The 25,133-nt window shown below is 33.3% G+C and overlaps 5 protein-coding genes across 12 annotated transcripts; 2 read left to right on the top strand and 3 right to left on the bottom strand.

Moving 5' to 3' along the window:
- Nucleotides 1–465: 465 nt before the first annotated feature.
- On the bottom strand, nucleotides 466–2,590 carry LOC103484822 (uncharacterized). Its single transcript, XM_008442120.3, has one exon. It carries the CDS (start codon nucleotides 2,532–2,534, stop codon nucleotides 747–749), a length of 1,788 nt encoding a protein of 595 aa, XP_008440342.2. The 5' UTR covers nucleotides 2,535–2,590; the 3' UTR covers nucleotides 466–746.
- Nucleotides 2,591–10,501: 7,911 nt separating this feature from the next.
- On the top strand, nucleotides 10,502–12,176 carry LOC103484821 (lysine-rich arabinogalactan protein 18-like). The gene is made up of 2 exons (XM_008442119.3): nucleotides 10,502–11,212; nucleotides 11,771–12,176. Exons 1-2 carry the CDS (start codon nucleotides 10,505–10,507, stop codon nucleotides 11,849–11,851), a joined length of 789 nt encoding a protein of 262 aa, XP_008440341.3. The 5' UTR covers nucleotides 10,502–10,504; the 3' UTR covers nucleotides 11,852–12,176.
- A 976-nt stretch (nucleotides 12,177–13,152) lies between these two features.
- On the bottom strand, nucleotides 13,153–19,334 carry LOC103484819 (U-box domain-containing protein 4). 5 transcript variants are annotated; one of them, XR_007823121.1, is made up of 6 exons: nucleotides 19,058–19,311; nucleotides 17,111–18,194; nucleotides 16,900–17,028; nucleotides 15,975–16,171; nucleotides 15,800–15,907; nucleotides 13,153–13,437 (listed from the first exon to the last, which is right to left on the bottom strand). XR_007823121.1 is itself a non-coding variant. In XM_051088773.1 (4 exons), exons 2-3 carry the CDS (start codon nucleotides 18,020–18,022, stop codon nucleotides 16,978–16,980), a joined length of 963 nt encoding a protein of 320 aa, XP_050944730.1. In that variant the 5' UTR covers nucleotides 18,023–18,194; nucleotides 19,058–19,312; the 3' UTR covers nucleotides 16,027–16,171; nucleotides 16,945–16,977. The 5 variants fall into 5 exon arrangements, 3 of the variants coding, with proteins under 3 accessions (XP_050944730.1, XP_008440338.1, XP_008440337.1); XR_007823122.1 differs by lacking the exon at nucleotides 13,153–13,437 and having other exon boundaries at nucleotides 15,873–15,900; XM_051088773.1 differs by lacking the exons at nucleotides 13,153–13,437; nucleotides 15,800–15,907 and having other exon boundaries at nucleotides 16,027–16,171; nucleotides 16,945–17,028; nucleotides 19,058–19,312.
- Nucleotides 15,795–16,385, top strand: LOC103484820 (peamaclein-like). The gene is made up of 2 exons (XM_008442117.3): nucleotides 15,795–15,918; nucleotides 16,060–16,385. Exons 1-2 carry the CDS (start codon nucleotides 15,819–15,821, stop codon nucleotides 16,242–16,244), a joined length of 285 nt encoding a protein of 94 aa, XP_008440339.1. The 5' UTR covers nucleotides 15,795–15,818; the 3' UTR covers nucleotides 16,245–16,385.
- Nucleotides 19,335–20,317: 983 nt separating the features above from the next.
- Nucleotides 20,318–24,473, bottom strand: LOC103484817 (U-box domain-containing protein 4-like). 4 transcript variants are annotated; one of them, XR_007823120.1, is made up of 5 exons: nucleotides 24,071–24,398; nucleotides 23,596–23,681; nucleotides 21,715–23,424; nucleotides 21,257–21,634; nucleotides 20,318–20,825 (listed from the first exon to the last, which is right to left on the bottom strand). XR_007823120.1 is itself a non-coding variant. In XM_008442114.3 (4 exons), the coding sequence occupies exons 3-4, from the start codon at nucleotides 23,269–23,271 to the stop codon at nucleotides 21,575–21,577; spliced, it is 1,617 nt and encodes a 538-aa protein (XP_008440336.1). In that variant the 5' UTR covers nucleotides 23,272–23,424; nucleotides 23,596–23,681; nucleotides 24,071–24,473; the 3' UTR covers nucleotides 21,101–21,574. The 4 variants fall into 4 exon arrangements, 1 of the variants encoding a protein (XP_008440336.1); XR_536786.3 differs by having other exon boundaries at nucleotides 21,408–21,634; XR_001762046.2 differs by lacking the exon at nucleotides 20,318–20,825 and adding an exon at nucleotides 20,838–20,952 and having other exon boundaries at nucleotides 21,408–21,634.
- Nucleotides 24,474–25,133: the final 660 nt, after the last annotated feature.

Raw genomic sequence — 25,133 nt, 5'->3', positions numbered from 1 at the left:
AAAATCAAAACATTTTTACTGCAATATTGTAGAATAATTGTTATAAGAAGTATCAAATAGTATTTCATAAATTATTAGTAATAGAACTCAAGTCCAATGTATAACTTTTTTCTTTTATTGTTGCTAACGTGATGATAATTTAAATATACTTGAAACTTACTTTCTTTTCAATTATGTTGGAGATTTGAATTCATTATACCTTAACTGAACTCGAAAAAGAAAAAAAAATGATTTTTATTGTCCATAAACTTATTACCGACTTGTTGTTGTGAGCAATATTTTACCTTAGATTCATTTTTCGAACATATGGCCAAATTTATGTTTGAAAACACATCAATTACATGTCCATCTATCCATTTTCACAAAATTTAATTGGGCGTGAGATTGACAAGAGATCTAGTACTCGAATTTTCCCTTTTGTCTTCTCCCTATTTCACCATCTACCATCAAAGAAAAAATATTTCCTTAGACATAAAGATAATTCATAGCTTAACTTTGAAACAAAAATCCAACCTCCAACGATTTTGATAATACAAATTCATGTCATTTGAACTAACGACAAACAAGTGAAAACAAAAGAAACATTTAGGATAAAAAGTACTCGAAATGAGATTAATTACATGGATTTCAAAGCATCAAAGATCATCCTATCCTCTCTTCAATTTTTCCCTCCATTAATTAATATGTACCACTACCACCTCCTAAGAATTATTACATCCTTCACATTAATTAAACTCAATGTGCAACTAACCATTTTTCCTCTGCCTCATCTTCTTCATCAACATCTTCCCATCTCCACATTCCGCCATTACCGATTCTCGAACAAGATCTTCATCACTATTCAAGGTTCTTGATTTCAGAGAACCAAATACCCACGTCGCATTCATCTGCTTGTTGATCATTCGAGCCGCATAATACGGAATCTTGTGTTTCAACTTAATTCTGCAGCTAACAAAAACCAAACAATCCATTAAACTTTCTTTGCTCAATCTCATCATATCGTAAGCCTGCGATCTTCTCCATAGGCTTCTCATGTGAGGACTCCCCTGTTTCGACAAACACAGAGCTCGAGTCGTGTCGCTAATGGCGGCTTCTGGGTCCCTCAGCAAAAGAAAACATTGAGCTCTGTTGCTATGAAGTACTAATCTCTGTTTTCTCATTTTGGGTAAGCTTAAATTCAAAGCTTCTGTGTATTTCATCGCAGCCTTTTCAATTTCTCCAATTCTAAATTTATGGTTCCCCTGTTTTTTGAGAATACCCACTAAGAGTTTCCTCTTTTTCATCTCTTTCTCTGACATTAATTTCTCTTTCCTCTTCTTCTCAACTTTCAAATCCCAAATTTCCCCTAATGCTCTCGTTGCTCTTTCACTGTAAAGCTTTTGATTTCCATATTTGATTTTGTGGTAGTCTTGCAACAATGCTCGTGTTAAAATGTCTCCCAATTTTTGTTTCTTTCGATCAGTTCCAGTTTCAAGCTCTACCAAATCAACAAGAGAAACAACAGAGGTTTCGAGAACTCTGTATCTTGTTTCTGGGTCTTTGATCAGATTCAAAAGACAGTCAATTGCCATAATCTGCCATTCATCTGAGGTTCTTGCAAGAATACATAGAGATTTCAGGACTTCTTCCAAATCCGACATAGCTTTTCTTCCGGTCTCTGTTTTACAGAGAGTTCTCAAGAGCCCAATGCCACCAGGGGATTCTGGGTTTATCAGTCCTCCCCAAATTCCGCACAAATTCTTCAAGAAATTCGTTTTACAGATTAAATTTAGATGCTTCTCTTTGCGAGCGAAGCAATTGATGAGATAAAGAGACCAACACTGCGTTTGAATTGCCCATTCCTCTGCTTTTCTGTTCTCTATTTCGACCCCTCCAAGACCCCTCGTGAGCAAATTTCGTTGATATTTTAATCTCTGTTTGAGACAGAAGAATTGAGTGTAAACATTTTCGACAAAATTTGAAGCAATTTCCATTGCCAATTTCACTGTTTCGCCTCCAATTTCAGCAACTGATTCGAACGTTCTTTCATGGCTTGCCAAATGACCAAGAGCTCGAATGGCCACTCTCTGCTCGACCCAGCTGATTTTTCCTCTCAAAAGCTCCATCAATGGCGGAATCACTCCAGATTCAACAGCAATTTCCGCAAATTCAGATCTGTTCATGGCGTAAGACCCAATAATATGAGCAGCATAATAAGGAATATAAACGTTCTGATCTCTAAACAGCCATTTCCTATCACTAACTCCTCTGCTAATAAGCTTTGCCATACACTCAAAAATCCCAAGCTCTGGAAATTCCGGATTATCGGGTCGAGTCATGGCGATGTTCCATAGTCCACTCAGTGCAAGAACGGACTCCGGATCATCTCTCAGTGGTATTTCTTTGAAACATTCAGTGATGTTGAAGGTTCTGAGAAATGGGTCAGGTTCGTTCATGGTGCAGAAGAAACAAAAAGGAACGGCGCAATTAAGCGCTTTGGTGGGATGATATTTCTTATGCTTTTCCGCCATTTTCTTGTGGCGAAGAGCTTCCATGGCAGAAGAGACGAAGGATTGAAGAAGCTTTGGTTTGAAAAAGAAACTAAAATGGGACGGTTTTAAAGAGAGAAATAGAGAGAATTGAGAAATAAGGTTTAATAATATTCTAAAAAGTTGGAACATTCTTGCTTTTTGTGAACTCCCAAATTCCCCTACTTAAAGATTTTGCTTCGTCTTATTAAGAACGATAATTTCAATCAATATTTTGAGTTTTGGGTTTGGTTTAAATCTACTGTTCATTCAATTTCGTCTTACATCTGTGTTTTGCATCTTCATTATGATGTTTCAATGCTTGACATCCAAATTTGGATTGTGTGTCTTAATCCTTAGCCCATTAAACTACAAAAATTTACTTCTGTTTAAGTGTAGTCAAGTGGCCATTCCATGGATGACAATTTAAAACAAAATGTTAGAAAATGTAATTACAAAAATATTTATCTTTCATCTACTCTATCGTATTATCTAATACCCACCCAAACCCATCCCTTCTCTATTCTCACTATCGCTAGTGCACGTTTCTAAGACCTTGAACAGGATACATAGGAAAGTCAACCTACAAATCGTAATTTGTTACATGTCAAATTCTTTATCTTTCTTTTTATTTTTGTAAGTATTTTAATTTATTTTATCGTGAGTGATAAAGATGAGTACATCTAATTCTACTCTAATTAAGAGAGGTCTAAAGAATTAATTTAATTTTAGAAGTAAGATTTGGCATATCATTATTGATGTGTAAGTTTAAAAGTCTTCTAACACTCTATGTACGCCATAGCTCGCATTCAATTTCTTGGAAGAACGATTCACTTAATAGTAGTGGTGATAAAAAAACTCCACCAAATTATATTATAAAAGTTGTGATTTCAAAAAATTTATATTTTTTCGGTGATAATCTTAGCTCTCTCGAAATGTCTATTAATTACCTAAATGAAGTTTGAATTTTGACAAACTCCTTTGGCTCTTTGCTTATGTGTTATACCCTAGCAATTAATTGGTGTGGTGTTCTTTCCCTTGCTAATACAACTATTTTTTCATCCTTTTTATTTTGTATGGGTGCATTCTTCATTTCTTGAAGAAGCTCATTTCTTTTGGTTCTTTCTTTTCTCCCTTTGGTTGTCTTCTTAAATTTGTGGGAGTGTTGATTGTACCCAACTTTTGTTCTGTTCAATGAAATATTTTCCTTTTCTTTAAAAAAAAGAAGAAGAAGAAGAAGATATACTATACCATATTACCCACATTCATTCATTATTTTATATGTTTATGTGGTGTGTACATATTTAATAAAAAGCCAAGATTGTTTAAAAGCTGTACTAGAAACTTTTTCAGTGAGTTCAAACTTGAAACAAAATTTGGGTAATCTAATTCTAATAGCCTCCTTTTCCACATGGTTAGTAGTATTAGCAATACCTATGGAACAAATTCCTAAAACATGGCTTTACATTGGTTCAATGTACCCCACCATCCAAATATGCAGAAACTAGGAGAGAAAATTGCAATAATGAGATCAACAAAAACATACATACATACACACATACACACATATATATATTGCAACTTGGTTTTGTGTATGATTTTATAAACTATAAGGGCATTTTAAAAAGTAGGAGATAATTAATTAAGAACATGAGAAAAGATTGGGGAAGAAGTGAGATTTTTTGTGATGATGAATTCCATCTTCCGCATTGCAATAACCAATGAAGTGAAATTAAAAATGAGTTTGATGTAACTTTTTGGAAGATAAAAGTCACTTGATCAAACCATTAGTAATGATAACATATATACAGTCAATAAAGGTAATTACAAAGAAGGTTAAATAAATAAGCAATATTTGATTTGTTTAATTTTAGTTCACGTACTTATACTTTAATTTCACATGTCTAAATCTAATTTAATCATTATATTTTTATCAAATTTTAAAGCTATCTCTACTATTTAAAATATCTACTAGTCTTTCTGCTATAAATTTTGAAAACATATTTACATCGTATTTATTATTAATTAAAAATTAATTATTATTAGTTTACAAAAATTGATAAAGTTAATTTAACATTAACCACGATAACTAATTTTGATACTTATTGAAAAGTTAGAGACAATCTAAATAAAGATAGGTATCATAAAATAACATTAAATATAACAGCAAAGTCCAATGTAATTACAAAAACAACACAAAAAAGAAAATTTGTAGACATGATAAAATTTAGATTTAATTCTCAAAGTTTATCAACAAAATATCATATAATTTGCAAAAATTTATGAGAGTCTAACACGAATAAATTTTGTTATATCTATAATTATTTATAAATATTACTACACACTTAATTATTATCTCAAGTATTAACCGATGTAACTTCATGAAATATAAATATTAAACACGAACCTCCTCTACTAACAAAAATAGAACGAAATACAGAGGAACAAAAGGGAAAGGGATGAAAAAGTCAAAATTTAAGATCTAAGCTCTAACACATTGAAAAAGTAAAAAAGTAAAGCAATCCCTAATATATATCACAAAAGAAAGAAGGAAAAAAGTAAAATAAAAGTACAATGGGTTGAGTCTCAAGAAAATGCGGCTGCATGCATCTCCAAGTAACTATATTCATAAAACTACCTTTTTCTTTTACTGTTTTTTTTAATAAAAACCATATTCATGTAAAAGTATACTAATAACATGTCACAATATCAACAATTTCTATCTATATATTTCTATTATTTTAGTTAACTTAATGTTTTTAAATCAAACTAGTCAACCTAGACATTAACTAATTTATAGTAAAGAATGAAACCTTAAAATTGGGAAGATGTAAATAAATAAATTAAAAAAATGGTTGGATTGCCATGTGGCGGCATAGGAATGGGTCACATTTCGAATGAGGTGTACCCGACCGCAGGTAAGTTTAATAATACGGTGTGTTATATTATAATCCCCTTTTCCTTTTTGACTATTCTTGAATGAGATCAACTGATCCAGCCCAGTTAAGGCCCAAATGCAATTAAAGCCCATTATGTTGTTGTAACAAAGTCCAGTCTTTCATTATTGGAACTCTTCTCCAATCAATTCCACACATATTACTAAGTCTGTAATGTTACTTTGTTCTTGATGCTCCAAATTAAATATGAAGCTAACTAGAAACATTTAAAGATGTTCTAGATCTAAAGAAGATGAGGGTTCGTAATTTTATGGAGGAGTTCTGGTTGTTGGAGTTGCAACGAAAACAACAACAAGTCTATATTTTTTATTTTTTTAGAAGAGAAGAAAAATGTGAAGAACAAATATAAAGAAAATGATATATCTTTAACTAAACTTAAATCTTTGTATAAACTTTACAGATATTAATGGTTAAATAAAAACTCTCAAATTAATTTACAAAAGCCACAAATAAGTTATAGTAATAAGATAATTATATTTCATTTTCTCAAGTACACTCTCATAAACTTGATTTGTTAAATGTAGTAAACCTCACATTTCGATGAAACTCTCCAACTTAAATGGGGTTTTGTAAAAATGTTTGTCATTTAGTCTTGAGACTCATATGTACATTTGAGTTCTATTTTTTTTTTTTTTTTTTGTATGCCATTCCAATTAATTGCAGTAAAATTGGGTATTCATGATATGCTTGTTTCTCCTATGAAATAGTAAATTTTTGGTTAAGGCAGTGGTTGATTTGTTGCTAGCAAAATCTTTGTTGGATCCTCCATTTAAACTTTAACTCATTTATTAAAATTACATATCATATGAAAAATGTTGCCGATCGTATGACATACTTATGTCAAAAATTGATAATATGTAAATACGGGTTACTTTTTTGACATTCGTATCAAAACCCATTTTACTATTAGAAAACACAAACGTTATAAGTTCTTTCGACTACGTCTCAATTACTATCATGATAACTAATAGTAATATGCAAAATCGGTAGAAGAGACCCAATGAATATTTTTTTTTACTAATTTTCAAGATTAAAATACTAACAAATAATCTTGTTGAAATTTGATTATTTTCTTAAAAGATTGTTTAAATTTATTTTTCAAGTATAATTTTGTGATTATTGTCCTACAAGTATCAATACAGAGAAAATAGTTTTTATATTTTATACAATCCTTATTTTTAAAAATAAAATTGAATGTAGAAGCTAGTAAAAAGCTGAGCTACATATATAATTTTCATATTCACTAAACCAGGTCAAATCGGCAAAATAAAATTTGAGTAAGGTAATATTTTCAGAGATCTTTTCATGAATACATAGCTCTTTGCTACTAAATTTCTCATAAATAGAGAGGTGGACAGAAAAAGGTAAAAGTAGGTTAAAAATGTGGTATTAGGTTAGAAATTAAACAAGTTTTGTTTTTTTTGTACCATTTAATGTAAATTTTAAATAAAACAAAATATAAGTGAACAGTAAGAAATAATAACGTCACAGTACAAAACTAATCCTATTTCAAAAAATTGATAGAAATAATTATTAAAATCTCATCCAATAAATATTGAAAAATATTGTCATATTAAACATTTGATTTCACAAGTAAATCGTACGAAATTATTCACCCAACCATCTTTCTTAAGTTAAGAATCACACAAACACAAAAGAAAGTAGAACCAAATATACTTTAATTAGCTTGTACGATTATTAGCTCCCATCTCCAATAGTATGATTCAATAATTCCCAAATAATTATTAATTTTACTATACAATTATGAAAATATATCTTATAAAGTATTTTGTAATAATTATTGACAATTATTGAGTGCTTTTTGTTAGGTGTTTATTATGAAATAACAGGACTATAGAAATTGACAAAATATAAAATAAAAAATTAGTGTCAAAAGCAACATCAAAAGATGCGAAAATAAAAGAAAAATGATGGGGAAAAAAAGGAATCACTTGATGCAAAAGAAAAACCCAAAGATACATTGTTTAGCTTTTAGAATAATATAATAATTTTACTTGAAATAAAATGACAGCTTTATTTCTTTCTCTCTCTCTCTTGAACAAGCAAAGAAGATGAATCGAACAAGAATTCAGTTATTAATACATTAATATTTTAGTTATTACAGAAGTATAAATGAAGAAAAGGTATTAGAGAGAGAGAGAGAGAGAGAGAGAGAGAGAGAGAGATGACTTGAAAAAGGCTCCAAAGAAGTAGTATAGGCAGTGAAAGAACATTCACCAAACCAAGAAGTGTGGCTTTTATGATATCAATGTGGATGATATTATGTTTTTGAATGGTTTGGTTTGGTACTCATCTTTAAATTTTAGCTTTAAGAGCAACCATCACAAATTTTAGGTCCCATTTCAAATTATGTAATTTAAGTATTTGAAAGAAATAAGGGTATAAAGAAAATAAATTTTTAGATTAAATTATAAATTTTAGTTTTGAAAGTTAGAATTTAATCCTACGAAACTAAAAATTAAAATTTAATCTTTTACAATTTGATAAATGTAGCCTTGTTTTATATAGTTGAAGAAAATGATAATTATAAATAGTCATAGCTTAGTAGCTACATGAACTAAAATTTCAAAGACATGTTTGATAGAGAATTCAAATTCTATTTTATGTTTTTAGATATATTGATAGCTTAGTGGATATGCGTTTTGTAGACGATCCATATTATGTTTCTGATTCTGTTATCCAAACAGTATAAATTCTGATTTTTTTTTTTTATGTTTTTATTGAATTTTATATTTTAAAAAACATAATTAATTAAAAATATATGTAAAAACATCTAAAAATATAATATATCATGTTATAAACTAAATTCATTTTTTAAAATATAATATGAATTATAGATTATATAATGATACAAAATAAAAATTATATAAATTTTTAGGTTAAATTTTAAATTTGGTCCCTATGGTTTTAAATGGATAGACTTTATTGTTTGTTTGTGTTGTGAAATAATAAAGACTTCAATTAAATTCACGTAGAAAACACTTAATCTTTTATTTTTGTAAAATTAGATTTTGATCATCGAAGTAAATTGAAATCGATATCTATTTAACTTATGAAGTTACAAAAATTGTAACCATTTTTTTAAAATGTATTTGTATTTTAAAAGATTATAATCGATTCATGAATTTATTTATCTAACAAGATTTATGATTCAATTGTTATCTATAGATATGAGTAGATTGATAATGACTTATGATTAGACTAATCAAATAAAAGATTAATAGTCCAAAATCAAAAGGACATTGCTAATTCAATAACTTAAAATGTTAATCATAATCTTTATCAATTTAATCATGATCGAACTTTTTTTTCCTTTAAAATATTGGAGAACACAAGAGGATTTAGAGGTATAAATAAAATTAAGCCGTTAAAATGAAAAACACGTCACAAATAGTAAGGTAATAACAAAGAAGATCTCGACCAATTTTTATTGGTTCATAAGTTATAGATAAATCAACAAAATTGAACTTCTTTAATGAACTTCGAGAATTATTGAACTATGACAGTTATATTGAAGTAGTCGTTTTTAGATGTACTACTGTGATTTTCAAAGATTTTGGATAAATCCAAATTCTATTAGTTTTTTGTGACACGTTGGGCAATTTGAAGGGATCATAGTCCATTTTTAAACAAATTGTTTTTTACTTAAGTTAATTTGGGAAGATTGAATAGATCCATCAATATGTTACATATATAATATTTGATCCTTCAATGATGGTATTGAAATCTAGAGGTGTGGGCATGAATGAAGTTCTAAATATATAGTCCTTGACACTTTTAGTGTCAATGCAACTTTTATTATAGACAAAAATGAAGTCAATTTAGACCACGATTATAAAAAATGAATTTAGAGAAATGAGTGTGTCTCAAACAGAATAAGATATTACAGTTAAAATGTGAAAGTAGCAAAATCATAAACTTTATTAATTAAGTTAAAAAAGATATTACATTTAAATTGTCGATCTATGTGGATGGAGTTCAATGTTGAAGCCGTCACGAATAAGATTCATTTTTTAGATTTTTATACATCATTGTATGAGGGATTTACTCAATAAAATCGTGGAATAAAATAGATCTTCATCTAATATTTGATATTCTTTTGATCATACTAGTTGAACTTACTTGTTAAGGTCGATCAATAATTTTGTATGTTCTTTTTCCTTTTATTCATGTCTTTTCTTTTTTGAGGAAAAAAAGACTAATTATTGTAGGGTGAAATTACATCAAAATGAATAAAGACGATGACAATTAAGATTTTGAAAATAAAATAATTATCTTATTTTATAGTCTAATTATCGAAATATATAAGTTAAAGAAAATCGGAGAAGTTACAACATGATTTAAGATTGAATTTCGGGAGGAAATATATAGTGGGGTTATAATTGTTAAGGCACGACTTTCAAAGGCGGTGGTAGTGGGACAAAACAAATCCAAACGGACTGCTAAGTCTTGTTGGTAAATTTCCCCGCAATAATTGCCGCGACAGTTCACGTGGACAACTGTTATTGGATTGTCGAAAATGGCTTGGCCCCACTCTCATTCATCCAGCTGTATCCAGGTTCCCCTCTCCCCTCACTCTACCAAAAAACACTCCAAATTATTGGATACTAAACCGCGTAATTAATCCCCCATTTACCTCCCTCTCTCTTCCTCCAAATACCTTAATTTAACGTATTAATTTAGACATAATTCAACTAGTTAGTTCATCTGTTATTGTAATAATCTTAAAGTTTAATTTTTTTTTTTTTGTGTTTTTCTACTAATATTATTTGATTAATCAGATATTCAGCCTGAGAAATGAAGAGAAAAAAAGAACCCATGGGCTTTGTTTGGACAGTCTGTTTAAATCTCCAATATTATACCGTTCTTTTGTTCGATTCCGTTCGTGGGCCCTTTTCTCTCTCCCCAACGGCTAGTACAGGCCCATTAATAGTGGGCCCATTCCATCATTTTTATTATTATTTTTATTTAAAATAAAAAACTCCTTCGAGGCGTTATTTACTGGTCTATATATACACTATGACGCCTCGGGCTGCGAAATATTCACTTCATCATCTACTACTCACTCACACGGTAGAAATGGGTAGACAATCCGTAATCGCACTCGTTCTCATCTGCGCCGTCGTCGCTGTTGTCGGTGGCCAGTCTCCGGCTGCTGCTCCCACTACTACTCCCGCCGCTACTCCGCCAGTAGCAGCGAAGTATCCACCTCCAGCCGCATCTCCTGTATCTCCACCGACAAATTCATCTCCCGCCGCCGCTCCTCAAAAGCCGGCCACTCCAGCACCGGTCTCCACGCCGCCTGCATCGGCGCCACCAGCAGTCGCTCCAGTAGCTTCTCCACCAGCCAGCACTCCTCCGACTGCGTCCGTTCCTGCTAGCTCTCCTCCGGCTGCTTCCGTTCCACCTAGCTCTCCACCAGCTGCTACCGTTCCGGCAAGCTCTCCGCCTGTTCCAGTTCCGGTTAGTTCTCCACCAGTTCCAGTACCTGTGAGCTCTCCTCCAGTACCAACTCCAACGGAATCTCCTCCCGCTCCCGAAAGTTCTCCTCCTGCCCCAGTCGCGTCGCCTCCTGCTGAGGTTCCGGCCCCGGCACCTAGCAAGAAGTCAAAGAAGCACAGAGCACCAGCTCCTTCTCCAGCGTTGCTCGGTCCACCTGCGCCTCCTTCTGAAGCTCCTGCAGGAAGCGAGGAAGGTCCTTCGCCCAGTCCTTCACTGGAGGACAAGGTATTTCAAATCCCTAATCTCTACCATTACCGTCTTAAATTTACCTGCATTGTCATTCTGCCCAAGATCTACAATATGCCATCATCGAACTGTCACAATACGTTTCCGTAGCTAAGATCTCATCATAATTTTGATAGAATTGGTTCATGAATAGCGCTTGTATGGTTTTATCATGGCTGCATTTGCACTTGCTTGACAACCGAGTGAATGAGTGTAATGACACGCGCCACCGACAGGAGTGGATCTAGCGCGTTAAGGCTGGCTCTAAGTTGAGATAAATTACCATGGTTGAGTCTAAAGACTAACCAAAGTTAAAAGGGAAAATAAAGAAAATCAAAACGCGCCAAAAAGAAATAAAAAGGAATCAATTTGTCAGATGGTCAGATCACACAACGCTCGAGATTAATAAATGTCAGTGTAGTTTTTCTCAGATCACATTTAGGAAAACACGTTAAGAACTTTAATTGACTTTAGCTTTAGGGTCTTTTTCTTTAAACCACGTCATTATTTATAAAATTTATTAATCAAATTCTAATTTTGTTGTTGAAAAATTTGCAGAGTGGAGCAGAAGCATTGATGAAGGTGGCCGGAAGTTTGGCTTTGGGATGGGCTGCCGTCGCCGTTAGCATTATCTTTTAGAGAGAGAGAGAGAGAGATTTGATCGTGCTTCATTTATTTATATTTAATCTCTTTTATTTATTTTTGGTTAAAAATTTTCCCCCATTGTGTACTCCGTATCATAAGAGGTGCTTTATTGATTGAATTGATTCGATGAAATTTGTTTTAGAAATTTGAGCACTTTGTTGGGTATTTGCTTTGATGTGATGATGAACATTTTGGATCGGAGTATATGATTTGTTGTAATTCTTTCTGTGGAGGACATGAGAGTGGGGAAAGATCTTTTATTACATTTGGATCCTTTTGTGTTAGGTAAATTATTTAATTCTCCTTCATTTCTGTTCCACTACATTTTTGTCAATTTACTTTTTACTTCCATCAAATAATACCGTGTCCTACTTAATCATTACATTAAGTTTCTAAATTTGAGTTTACGATAGTTATTTTATCAATAATTACCACACTCGAACTCTTCATCAAAGGGTTAGAACACTCGAACTCAACATGTACGGAGATCTTGCGTTAGGTCAGAAAAACAAAATTTAGCGAAAATCACGTGGATTACTGCTTTTCAATTTCAAGCCATCTTCTTTGATTGAAGACATCTGATGAAAAATATGACTAAAATATTGTTGTTGTTTTTTTTTTTTTAATAAAAGAAATAATTGTAATAGTAGTCCACCGACAGGATGAGTGAAATGAGATTTTTATTTATTTTATTATTTTTATATTTCTAATATTTAAGAGTGAAAGGGACTGTTTTATTCAATATGGGGATTGAAGGATACGATGTTTGGTGGTGCGAATCTTGAAATATATTTGTTGGTTTGGAATAACCAAAAAAATTAAAATTCATGTCGGTGGTGGCAGTTGTGGCGGTAGCTAACATTATTTGTATTCGTATAATTCATTTATAATTTTGAACATGCGTGTCTTCTTATATTTAGGGTTTATTAATTTCATTTGTTACATGAACTTATGTGATAGCTCTTCATGCTTGACATGTACTCTTCACAAATTGAAAGCTCAAATTCGTACTAAAAATCTCATTTAATAGAATTGCTGCTTTTTCGATCGATCATAATGATTGAATTAATCGTAAATGTCAAAATTCAGTATTAGAAACTGACATATAATTAAGTGTTAGAAATTAAAATATGTAAATTGTAAGTGAAAAATCCATCTGCAACTTTAACTTTAAAAGAAAGAAGAAAATTAGGAGTGGTGTTTGGGCCATGCTTTTCTGACCTTTTTTTATGAGTTGAGAATAAGATATTCCTAGAACCAAAGCAAGGCAACACAAATAAACAAAAGATATGATGTAATAAAAGAGGTTTCCAACTTGCCTACTAAGGAAAGAATCCAATTGCTCTCTAACCTTCAACTTCAGTATAATTCTCACTTAAAATAAATTCATGTTGTTTTGAATGATCAACCAGCTAAACTCGTTCACATCAAGTTTGATTTGAAATATACCGAAGAGATTCTTAGGTTGTTTATCGTTAAGAACAACAAACTCTTTATATCTCCACAATGGCAACTTCATGCCAAATATGACACATGTCCTTCATCCACTTTGTCCTTTATTAACCTCTTGAACTTTGATCCTATCCAAATTAACTCTCATCATTCTAGAGTACATCGCTAGATTGATATAGCTTAAACAGTTCAATAAACTTATTTAGGCAAACTTTACTTTTCAAGAGTGGCCCCTTAGTTTAGTAAAGTTCAACCATAGAATCTCCCCAAAAAAATATGTTATAAGGCCCACAACCACCTGGTTTGGCACTTAAGTATTCAACGACACTAATACATTTTATTAAAGACATCTCCTTCAACACGACACAATATTTTTCATTTTGGACATCTCCTTCGACATGACCTAAAATGTTTTGTGCCAATAAAAATATTTTTTTGCTTATTGCATCAATGATCTACATTATAATCTAGTTAATATAAAACTTTTGACGTATTCAAAACACAAATATCAATCAATTAAAAATGAAATGAGTTATTTTCAGAAGTATCAAAAAATTTTGGTTTGCTAAAATTATTATTAAAATAAATAAAGACACACATTGTGAGTTTATCTATTAGTCCAGAAGTTTTAAATTTCTTTCTGGAAAAATAAATAATACGTTAGAGCATTTTAGAAGGCTCAAAGTGTCTACTAAGAACAAACACTTCCATTGAGCTTCTTCTAAAAAGCATTTAAAAAAAAATGCTCCACCTAAAAGCACCAACTATCAAAACTAATCTCAACCCCCACTTTTTCTTTAATTTCAGATATATAATAAGTAAAAATTGGAAATAATACTTTTAAAAGACGTTGCTAATATCTTAGCCAATTAAATTAAACCCACAAATAAAGATGGAATCTTAAACCTGGATTAAATAATTATCCAGAATATATATATAGTACAAAAAAGTACACCCCTCCCATCTAATCTAATCTACCTTCCCAGTTAGTTATATAGCTCTTTTACTAATAATCTTCATAGATCATCACAATCAATTTAATTTCAGATTTGATGATATAATATAAAGTAACAGAATCTTATATGTAGATGTATATAGTTTCATTCACATCCTTCCCCACTCAATAGAAATGAAGAACAAAAATATGATAATCGGCTAACTCCCATTCTATATTTACTTAATTTAAAGATCAAGGAGAGGGAAGAAAAAGTTACAAAGGCAATACACAGTTTTCATCTCCCACTTTTCATTCTCTTTATATAATCTGATATTCGAGTTTGAGAATATCTTTTAAGGTTAATTACAAGTTGAGTCTCTTAATTTTGAAGTTTGTATTTATTTAATCTATAAACTTAGAAATGTTTGACAAATTCCTTAACTTCCAATTTTTTTTCGAAAGATTTCAAATGAGTTCCTAACAAGTTTAAATTTCTTAATTTATTAAATATAAAATTGAATTTTTACGTCCCATGAAACCTTACCTTTTTAATTTTGTGTTTAGTATGTTCTTAAATTTTTAACTCTTAAAGTTCGTAACTAAATAAATATTTTAAAGGTAGTTGCAAAAGTTTAATAACTAAATAGCTAGATCCCAATTCATAAACTAACTTTGTCCTTTAATAGATTTTGTAATGAAGATTCCTAAATAAATATTTTTTTAAAAGAGACCTACCCACTCCACATAATTTAACACAACGATCCCAACCCTAAATGAGTTGCTAAGGTAGAAAATGGACCCATTGAAAGTTAACAACATGCTAAGCATTGTCCACTTTTTAACTCAAAACCTCATTTGATGGTTTTTTCTTTCTTTCTAAATTAAATATATAAACACTGCATCCACCTTCTTTGTTTTGCAAAAAAAATAAGATGTTGTTTTTTAGAAATTTAACCATGAAATTGAATGATTCACTTGAAAAGATGAAAATCATATTTTATGAAACTGTGAGGAAACAAATACAATTTTCAAAAATCAAGAAACGAAAAACCAAAAGATTATCTAAAGCGACCTTAATTATAAAGGAAACCTCCTAACTAATCCAAGTTCAGAACAATACACAGTACATCAACAACACATTTCCATTATTCCCAGCCCCATACAATACCATGCATAGGGACACAAAAAGAAGTTGTTGGTGTCCTTCCAAAGAAATATAAACAAAAGAAAACTTAAGAAGTGCAGACAGCTCATGCCTCCAAACATACCTAAACCATACATCTTTACACTCTAGTTGGGGCTGTAAACCATTCTTATAAGCATTTTGCCATGCCTTTCCCCTCATGGGTCATTCTATTGATTCATACCCCACTTTTTCAATTAATAAAACATTCTTTAAACACCTTTTCTAATTCTCTCATCCCTCTCATCCCTCCCTCCCCCCCCCCTCCCCCCCCCCCCCCCCCCCCCCCCCCCCCCACACACACACACACACACAAACCAAGTCTATAAATATCAGATAGAAACTATTGAAATATCAGTAGAACACTAACCTTAAAGCAGAAGGAGAAGATGAAATCTCTTTCCGTCACTTTGGTTCTTCTTTCATTTATTCTGAGCTCATTCTTCCTCCAGTATGGCACTGCCGATTCCTCTACAACCTATGCTCCAAGTAAGATAAATGATTTACCATTAATATATAAATACTATTGGCAATGAATATACAACCTTTCATTCATTCCTCCTTGTTCAAGCGATTAACTGGTTTATTGTTTTGATCTTTTTCCTTCTTTTCGTTTTCTTCTTTTGAAAGGTGTTTGTGATTCAAAATGTGGGGTAAGATGCTTGAATGCAGGGGTGAAGGACAGGTGTTTGAAGTATTGTGGACTCTGCTGCCAACAGTGCAAGTGCGTGCCCTCTGGAACCTATGGAAACAAATCAGAATGCCCTTGTTATAGAGACAAGTTGAACTCCAAGGGAAAATCTAAATGCCCTTGATTTCATTTTCCATCCCTTGAAATCTATCATGTTTTCACTTTTCAATCACTTGAATCTAATTTCCTTTCTTCCCTGCAGTTCCTTAAATGTGAGTGGGTTTTTGTGACATGACCAAATAAAATTCAATGAATTAAACTGAAATATATTATGTTATTAATGCCCTATTTCGAATGACATTTTAAGTCATTTCAATCATTCAAGCACTCTGCCCAAATACAGAGGCATAAAATTAAATATAAAAAGAGTTCCTAAAGACTAGGTGAATTATTCTCTCTCAAAAAGCGAGTAGTTTCCGATGTTTCGTTGTCATCAGCACTGGAAGATCTGGTTAAGAAGGATCAAGACGCACTATAAAATCAGCACTCGTTCATTTCATATAAAACCTTTTTCATGGAACATGGGGAAGAAAAAACAAACACCACATGCACATACCAAAAAATATAAATTATGAATGCTCTCCTATCCTTTTCTTTCATTAGAAGCAAGAACATTTCAATGATTTCATTGATCAATTTTCTGAAGACCAGCACAACAAAGTCGGTTATTCAGCATGAAACAATAAAAAATCATCAAACCCCTGCCATTCTTTGGTTTTCTTTTCCCTTTTAATCCTTTCTGCAACTATAATTATCTAACAACACCCCAATATATGTACCATCTGAATGCAAATACACCACGAACAAAGCTGTAAGTGCCAAACCATGTCTATGAACTGGTCCCTTCCGATCCCCTACTAATGTGATGTGAGCTTATTTCTACTGAAGCAGGTGAGTAGTGCCCGGGCCTGCAAGTAGCCAAATTTTCCTTTTTAAAATTTATTGCGAATTTGGAATCTTAGGAAAACACAAGTCAGTGCAGTCATGTACCTTTTCCTTGGCCCGTGCGGTGCCTGATTGTGAAAGTGCCACTAATGGTGGAATAGCTCCCTCCTGGATTGCCATGATGCAATATCTACTCGTGATTCCACAAAGCCACAATAATGCTGCAGCTGCATACTCTTTTGCCCTGGCAGAACCTAACTCAATAGTGTCAACCAACAAAGCAATACCACCCTCACGTACAATTTCGATCCTTCCTTCATCTGTTGATGCAAGATTTGCCAGGACGGTTACTGCCTTCTCGACCATTCCTGTAGCTGGGTCCATCAACTTCACAAGATGCTTGATTGATCCAGCCTCCACAATTTTTGGCTTGTTTTCGGAAAGCAATGACAAATTAAACAGTGCGGTAGCTGCATCTCTCTTTCCCCGAGGAGTACCATCCTTCAACAAGTCAACCAGAGGCCCTATTGCCCCAGACCTCCCAATATTGACCTGGTTATCATCAACCACGGAAAGACTACCAAGAGTAGCAGCTGAGTTCTCCTTTGCCTCCGGGCTACCTGTTTGAAGAACATGAATCAAAGGCTCAATTGCATTGGCTTGAACAATGATAGTTTTGCAATTATTGTCGATTGATAAGTTCACAAGTGCTGTAACAGCATTCTCTTGAATCTTAGTGTCCGTGGAATTTAACAAATTGACCAAAAGGCTAATTGCTCCATAGTCTGCAATCACCGTCCAATTATTCGCATCAATCTTGGTGAGCAACCGTAGTTCAGCTGTACTAGTTCTTAGAGTTTCAAGCGAATCACTCCTCAAGTCCTCAACCAGCTTTTGAACTTTGGCTTTAATGCCTGTGAGGTCAGATATAACCTCCAGTACAGGAGTAGAAACTATTTCATGGACCATTCTTTCATACGGCTGTTGGCATGATATTTGACTCTTTGCTATCAGCATTTGAGACGGGTATTTTGATTTCTGTCAGCAGTATGATCAAAGCCAAGTAAGTTGATGGCTCCGACTTTACCTCCCAATAATTCCTTGGTGCAAGCTATTAGTCCACTGACACTTGGTGGGCCTAAATTCTGTAATAGATTGATCAGAGGCAGATCCAACATCCAAGCAGTGTCTGAGGAATCCACAAGGAGGTGGAAGTAAGTGGTTGCACGAACAAACCATTCAAGAAAATATTATCAACAGATAACGTACAAACTATAGTTCGCTATAGGAAGTTGCTGCCAATTTTTTCAGGAGAGGAGACCATATACAGCAATTAAAAACTTTCTCAAGTATGAGCTTAAAAAATATCCACATGTTCTTCAACTTTTAATAATGTCTCAGAACAGTTGTTTTCTAAAAGTACCCATAAATCGTCAAACAATAGTCCATCAAGAAAGTATAAAGTTGAGAATATTAGAAGCCATTCCTTGATCACTTTTGTCATCATTTCAGCATTTTTGTTATGCTTTGTTCTGAAAATCAGAGACTCAAATCAATCGTACTCACACATAATTTAAAAATAGTAAGAGTCTAAACCAGAAAGAGAGAATAACAACCAAAAATTTCTTACTTTGAAGCCAGAATATGGAGGAATAACATGAAGCCTAAAAGACACCGAGTCCTTATCCACAATAACATGGAAAACATTAGAAGTGCTAGCGAATCAGTGCAGCTATTGACAACTCCAACTTACTTAAACACCTAGTATTCCAAAATCCATCTTACCAAAATCTACGAAAAGCCCATAAAAGCAGAACAAATTTGCTCACATGTAACAATTTTTTTGTTCTTAATTCGAGCTGAAGAGGAAACAGATGATAGTAGCTGAAGTTCTTGAACAAATCTCTCGCGTTGCAAAACTTGAGCAGAAAAAAAAATAGCGTTGAACGACTCGATTACAGCACCATAAAGAAGAATTTGAGATATGGAAACAGTACTTCGAGAAAAAAAAAACTTGATAAAGGAGACAAAATTAGAGAAGAATAAAATTACCCAAATGAAAACAAAGTGGTGCTGAGTTCCTGAAATTCGTGTTGGCTTTCTTGTGAAATTTATTTCCCTAGCAGCTTCAAATTTTGTTTCAAGTGGGTGTGTTCGTTGATTATTAATAAAAAAGGTAAACTGCCGCTATTACTCGGAGCGTCTCCAAGGAACCCAACAACCCCCACCATACACCACACTGATTTTTCTTATATGTGGATGATGCCTCTCTCAAGCTTTTGTCATCATCTTCAATTTCTCTGCTTCTAATTTCAAAACGAGCTACACTTCATCAATTTTAATAGAATCTATATATTTTTTTCATCAAGACTTTTATTTTATTTTTAGTGTGAACTGTTGTGATATCCACTTTGACCTTAAATAACAATTTGAGAATATAAATTGGAGTTCTAAATTTGAATTTTGATAAGGCTATTAAATTACGCTTTTCTCTAAATTAATTTACACATTTCTCTAAATTATTAGATCAATTCGTGTAAAATTTAAAATGAAACTATTAAATTTCATATGGCAATCAATTCAAATCAATCCTCTATTATCATTGAAAATAATCTGTGTATTAATTTTTAATTGTGCGTAAACTTCTTCGAATATCATTTTCACAAATTAGTTCAAGTAAATGCATGGAAGATTTCAAAGAATTTCTTGTTTAAAAAGTTTAAATTGATCGGTTAAGTGAAATTTTACGGATTTGTACAACTATAAATTTTGCTTGAGATAAGAAAACATAACAAAGATTGTAAATTGATACATATAAAAAAAAGTTTAAAGTTTTAATTGATACAATTATTGAGATCATATTTAAATTGACACAATTTTTAAAGTTTAAAGGTAGAAAATGATACTTTCACCGACCATATTCATATGCACCCACCACATAAATTCCAAGAAACTTTATGGAAACGGAAAAGAATTATAATTAATTAATTACATTTTGATTTTATAATTAATTGCCGACATTTGTATTATTGTCATTATTTTATTTTTAAATTTCTCCTCTCTCAACATTTTCACAAATATTTATAATATACATCTAAATGTTGTCTTATTTTATAAAAATGAGATGATTAAAAATAGATTATAATCTATTGTCAATGTTTCATCAACTAGATATAACAATTTTCATCAACTTTCGTAAGGTTGTCTAAAATTTTCATTAATATAATATCTCCATGTTGAAACATCGGTATTTCTAAAATTGTTATAAATTGTTGTAAAATTTGTAAGTACATATAACAATAATACTAATAATAAAATTGAAACAATGACCAGTAGACTTAACCATTCACATTTTGTCCCACATATGAAAACACCCAATAAGAAATTTATTTGGTCAATTCAACGAGATTCATTGAAAGAAACGCGGGGTTTGTAACGTCAACGATCTTTCCTATGAATTTAACTATGCACAAATAAACTCTATCTTTAATTAATCAAGTTTAGCTTCATCCTCGTATCCTAAATAACATGCTTTGATTTAAATACATCGCTCTGATTAAAAGGCTTCAATCAAATCAAAAAGTGCTACCGAAGAAATCACAAGCCTAAAGGATCTGTATCCAAGTGTTCACTCTTGATAAAGCACCAAACTAGGAACCAAACGTAATTCTTGTCTTACTGAGTTTATATTGAATGAATATCATATCAATATGGTAATTCAATAATGGAGGATCTGTTACTGTTTGTGGATGATGAGGGATCAGCTTTGGTTGCTCATCTTAGTTCTTCATATTAAAGCCATGCAACCTTCAGCTACCACCTAAAACAAGAGTATCGCGCCCTTGTCAAGTCCAGAAGAAAGCTCGCAAATTAACCAATCACACTGTCTAAGGATACCACACGAGGCAGCAGGATGGTATTAGAACATGCCAAGGTCTGACCAAAAGCTTCCATTTCCAAAATAATATGTAAGGAACGAGAAGCAAAATATCAAATTAGCAGGGGACTCAAAATGATCTCACACATGAGGCAGCAGGATGAAGATGAAGGCATAATGCATACAACGTCGTAGACAATCAACAAAATTAACAGCTATAAGGCTAAAGCTCCCATAAGAAAATTTCATTAAAAAATGTTCCATAAATATGGTATAATATGAGTCCTTCACAAGAGAAACTAATTAACACCAATTGTTTGGCACTAGAAAAACAATAAGTCGGGGGGGGGGGGGGGGGGGGGGGGGGAGGTTACCTGGAAAATTTTCCAATATGAAACAGTCAAATCAAATCGAGACATTAATTGGAAATTACTTCTGCCTCTTTACTCTTTTCATTTTTCTGAATGAATTTTACTGCATTTCCACCATCTATTTACAAATCAGAAAAATGTTCTACGCAGATACCTGATGTAATATTATGGGAGCATGAAAAATTTTACATGCCCCCCTTCAACAGCAGCGACATCCAAGGTTAATGTCAAAAATTGTCAGGCATACTTTAAGATTATCGGCTTTCAATATTACTATTCACATGCTTTCTGAAGACGTTAAGCAGATCCCGAACCTCAAAATTAGTGTTTTTCAACATTACTACGCACATGCTTTCTGAGGAGGTTAAGCAGTTCTTGAGCCTGAAATAACAATTTTATTTTCGAATTAATAATCCTTTTCACAATTCAAATTGTAGAACAGAACTTATTGCAGTGAATACCTTATCCTTCGCCCTCCGAGTTCCAGATTGTGACAATGCCACCAAGGGCGGAATAACTCCTTCTTGGAGAGCCATTATGCAAAATCTGTTAGAGGTTGAGCAAACCCGCAATAGTGCAGCTGCTGCATTCTCTTTTCCTCTGGCAGAACCCAATTCAATAGCCTCAACCAACACAGGGATCCCACCCATCCTACCAACTTCAACCTTTCCCTCCTGAATAGTAGCAAGGTTTGCTAGAACAGCAACCGTCTTGTCAACCATTCCAACTGATGGATCCATCAACTCCAAAAGATGCTTAACAGCTCCAGCTTGCACAATCTTGACCTTGTTCTCTGGAAGCATAGACAGATAAAACAATGCAGTTGTTGCATCTTTCCTTCCCCTAGGAGTCCCATTACCTAGTAGTTCAACCAGAGGCCCAATGGCCCCTGACTTCCCAATCTTTACCCTGTTTTCCACGAGCATAGCTAAGCTAAAGAAAGTGGCAGCTGAGTTCTCCCTTGCCTCAGGGCTTCCTGTAACAAGGACGTGAATCAAAGGCTCAATTACATTGGCCTCAGCAATGGCGATTTTGTGGTCACTGTGGATTGATAGATTGAGAAGTGTTGTAACAGCATGCTCTTGGATTATTGCATCTGTAGAATACATCAATTTGACCAAAAAGGGGATTGCTCCATGTTTGGCAATCAAAATCCGGTTTTCAGTATTTTGCCTGGCAAGACTTCGAAATTCAGCTATTGCAGCTCTAATAGTTTCAAGTGAATTGCTATTCAAGTCCTCAACCAACTTCTGAATTCCAGCTTCATCACTCCCAAGTTCAGATTCGTGGTCAGCCACAGAAGAACAAACAATTTCGGGAAGTTCTTGTCCTTGTTGCCCAATTGTATCACTTTTTCTTTCCACCAACAATCTACGTGGGAGTTGTGGTTCAACTTGCAAGAAGGCTGGAGTCGCAGGAGCTGGTGATTCTAATTTTACTTTTTCAGAAGCATCCCTGGTGCGACCTGCTGATTCAATTGATGATAATGTTGAAGTGGTGTCTTCTGAATCCCTAGATATAACTAGTGAAAAAGTAGGCTTAACATTAGAGTCAAAGAAAACAATATCATGAACTTGAGATTTTTCATCTAAAGTGACATTGGGACGATTTTCTGAGCTTGTGACTGGCAACCCTCCAAAATCCAACTTGTCCCCATTTTGAGATACACCATCGGAGGAATTGACAAATTTAGAACGAGAACTTGTGGGGAGATGGTTTCTATCACCTAGATTCAACTTTTCAGGAGTAACGACTTGTTTCACGTTCTCTAACTTCATAGAGTTAATAAATTTCTTGTTATTGCTTATCGTGGCCAAACTTGACATCTGTGCCTTTCTAATGTAATTTGGTATTATATTAGTGTCTACTATTGGAACTGAGCCACAACTTCGGGATTTCTCTAGTCTAAGTATGTGCTCACACCTTTGAGTTATGATATCATCAACATGTTCAGCTTCTCCAGTGGTTTCCACTTCTTCGGCATTCTTTTTCAACTTATTATGAGCCAGAATCTCCATCAGAATATGCTAGTCTGACCTCGAGCAGTTTGTCTGAAATTTTTCACCAAAAATCTATATTTGGTCCAGCACTCTCCTACTGATACTTCAACGCACATTTACTTATGGTGAATAAGTTTCTTATCTACGAGCCTCCCGTTTGAGGACAAATTACTGCAAGCCATTCAAGTGAGAAACTCAATTTAAATATGCATAAAGCAGTTCGGCATTTCTAGTCTTCATAAAAAGATTCTAAAAATACGTAGGAATGAACAAGAGAAATTGTTCGCCAAACTCAATTAGTAATTACAAAATAAGAGTTAACATAATGAAATTCATCACTACCTCAAGAAATCTTGAGCCGACTAGCCGCAGGAACAAATCCCTGTTTGATCTATAGATCTCGAATTGAATAATTCTCTTTGCAGAACCTAGACAAACGTAAAACAGGAATGATTATAAGCAATCACCACTAACTAAAACTTTAGTAATCCGTTTCAATTGCAATTCATGCCTCAGATCGTCTTTCTCCCTCTTTACAGGGGCTAGGGTTCATCTATCACTACTTCGAAATATACAAGAAACAATTCTGGACAGTCGATTAAGAAAATTCGGTGTAACTTTCAATCAGAGCATCATTGGAAAGAAAAGTAAAAGTGATCGGAAGCTCGAGGATGAGACAAGGAAGACGGAACGAATCAATACCAAAGAAATAAACGAAAACCACAAATTGAATGAAAAAAAAAAAAAAAACAAATTTCAAATCTCTCCGAGGAGACAAGTAAGAGAAAATTTCATGGAAAGTGACAGAAAATCTAACCGCGTCTAATAGTCGCAGACACCGAATTTGAGCATTAAGCGTATGAACTCAGCTTTATCCTTTTCCCTGGGATTGGTTGGATGGGTTTTGTTCCGATAAAGGAAGAGAAAGTCTGTAAGGAAATGAGGAAAAACGTAACGAAATTTGGGTAAGGTTTCGATGAATTTGAATTGGAGTTGCTTTAGTAGTAGTCGAGAAATTTGATTATGCCGCGACGGTTGCTCCGGCTGGAAGAGGATTAACGGTAGGGTCAACGCGTTCATACTTCGCCAAAACGACGGCTCGTGCGTGAGGTGAGAGAGAGAGCAGTGGTTTGGTTGGACTGAATCGTATACGCTTTGGCTTTATTAGGTCTACACCCAGTCAAACACTCAACAACTCCCCCTCACATATCACACATGTCACATAGCCCATGCCCTTCTTCGGATTAACTCCTCAAATCAAACTATATTAATACCATCCATTTTAACTCTAAACTTATATAACTAACTGTTATCTTCTACGTATCTTAACTAAAAATGTCAAGATCTTTTCCTAAACTCATTAATTTCAATGAATATTCATCTTATTGGCCTATAATAACATTGATGAGATAATTTGAGCACTATAGTTAAACTTAAAAGATTCGTTGTCACATGTTTCATCACATGGCGGCGGCAGTGACATAGGCTACAAAAAAAAAAAAAAAAAAAAAAAAAAAAAAACCAATAAATTACAAAAATCCAATTATCCCAAAAAGAGACGGAGGGTAATTAAGTAATATGAATCCCAACAAATATTCTGACCATCAGGCCCATTATAGTCATGACTTGGGCCCAACTTCAAACATTAGATGGTAAGATGCTTGGGCCTAGCTTGATCCAAAAGATCGGTATATTTGTTCGCCAGCCGCTAATATTATTCTTTTCTTTTATTCATTTCGAAATGATTTCGAATATACTACATTGCTTAATAGTACATCCTAATCCTGGTGTGTTGAATCCTAAAAGTTGTTTGTTTTATGATCATCCAAATGTACTAATGTATATATACTTATAATATACTCTTGAACATCACTAAAACC

The sequence above is a fragment of the Cucumis melo genome, chromosome 8, assembly GCF_025177605.1.
Source record: "Cucumis melo cultivar AY chromosome 8, USDA_Cmelo_AY_1.0, whole genome shotgun sequence".
Taxonomy (NCBI): domain Eukaryota; kingdom Viridiplantae; phylum Streptophyta; class Magnoliopsida; order Cucurbitales; family Cucurbitaceae; genus Cucumis; species Cucumis melo.
This window is presented reverse-complemented; position numbering and strand designations above follow the sequence as displayed.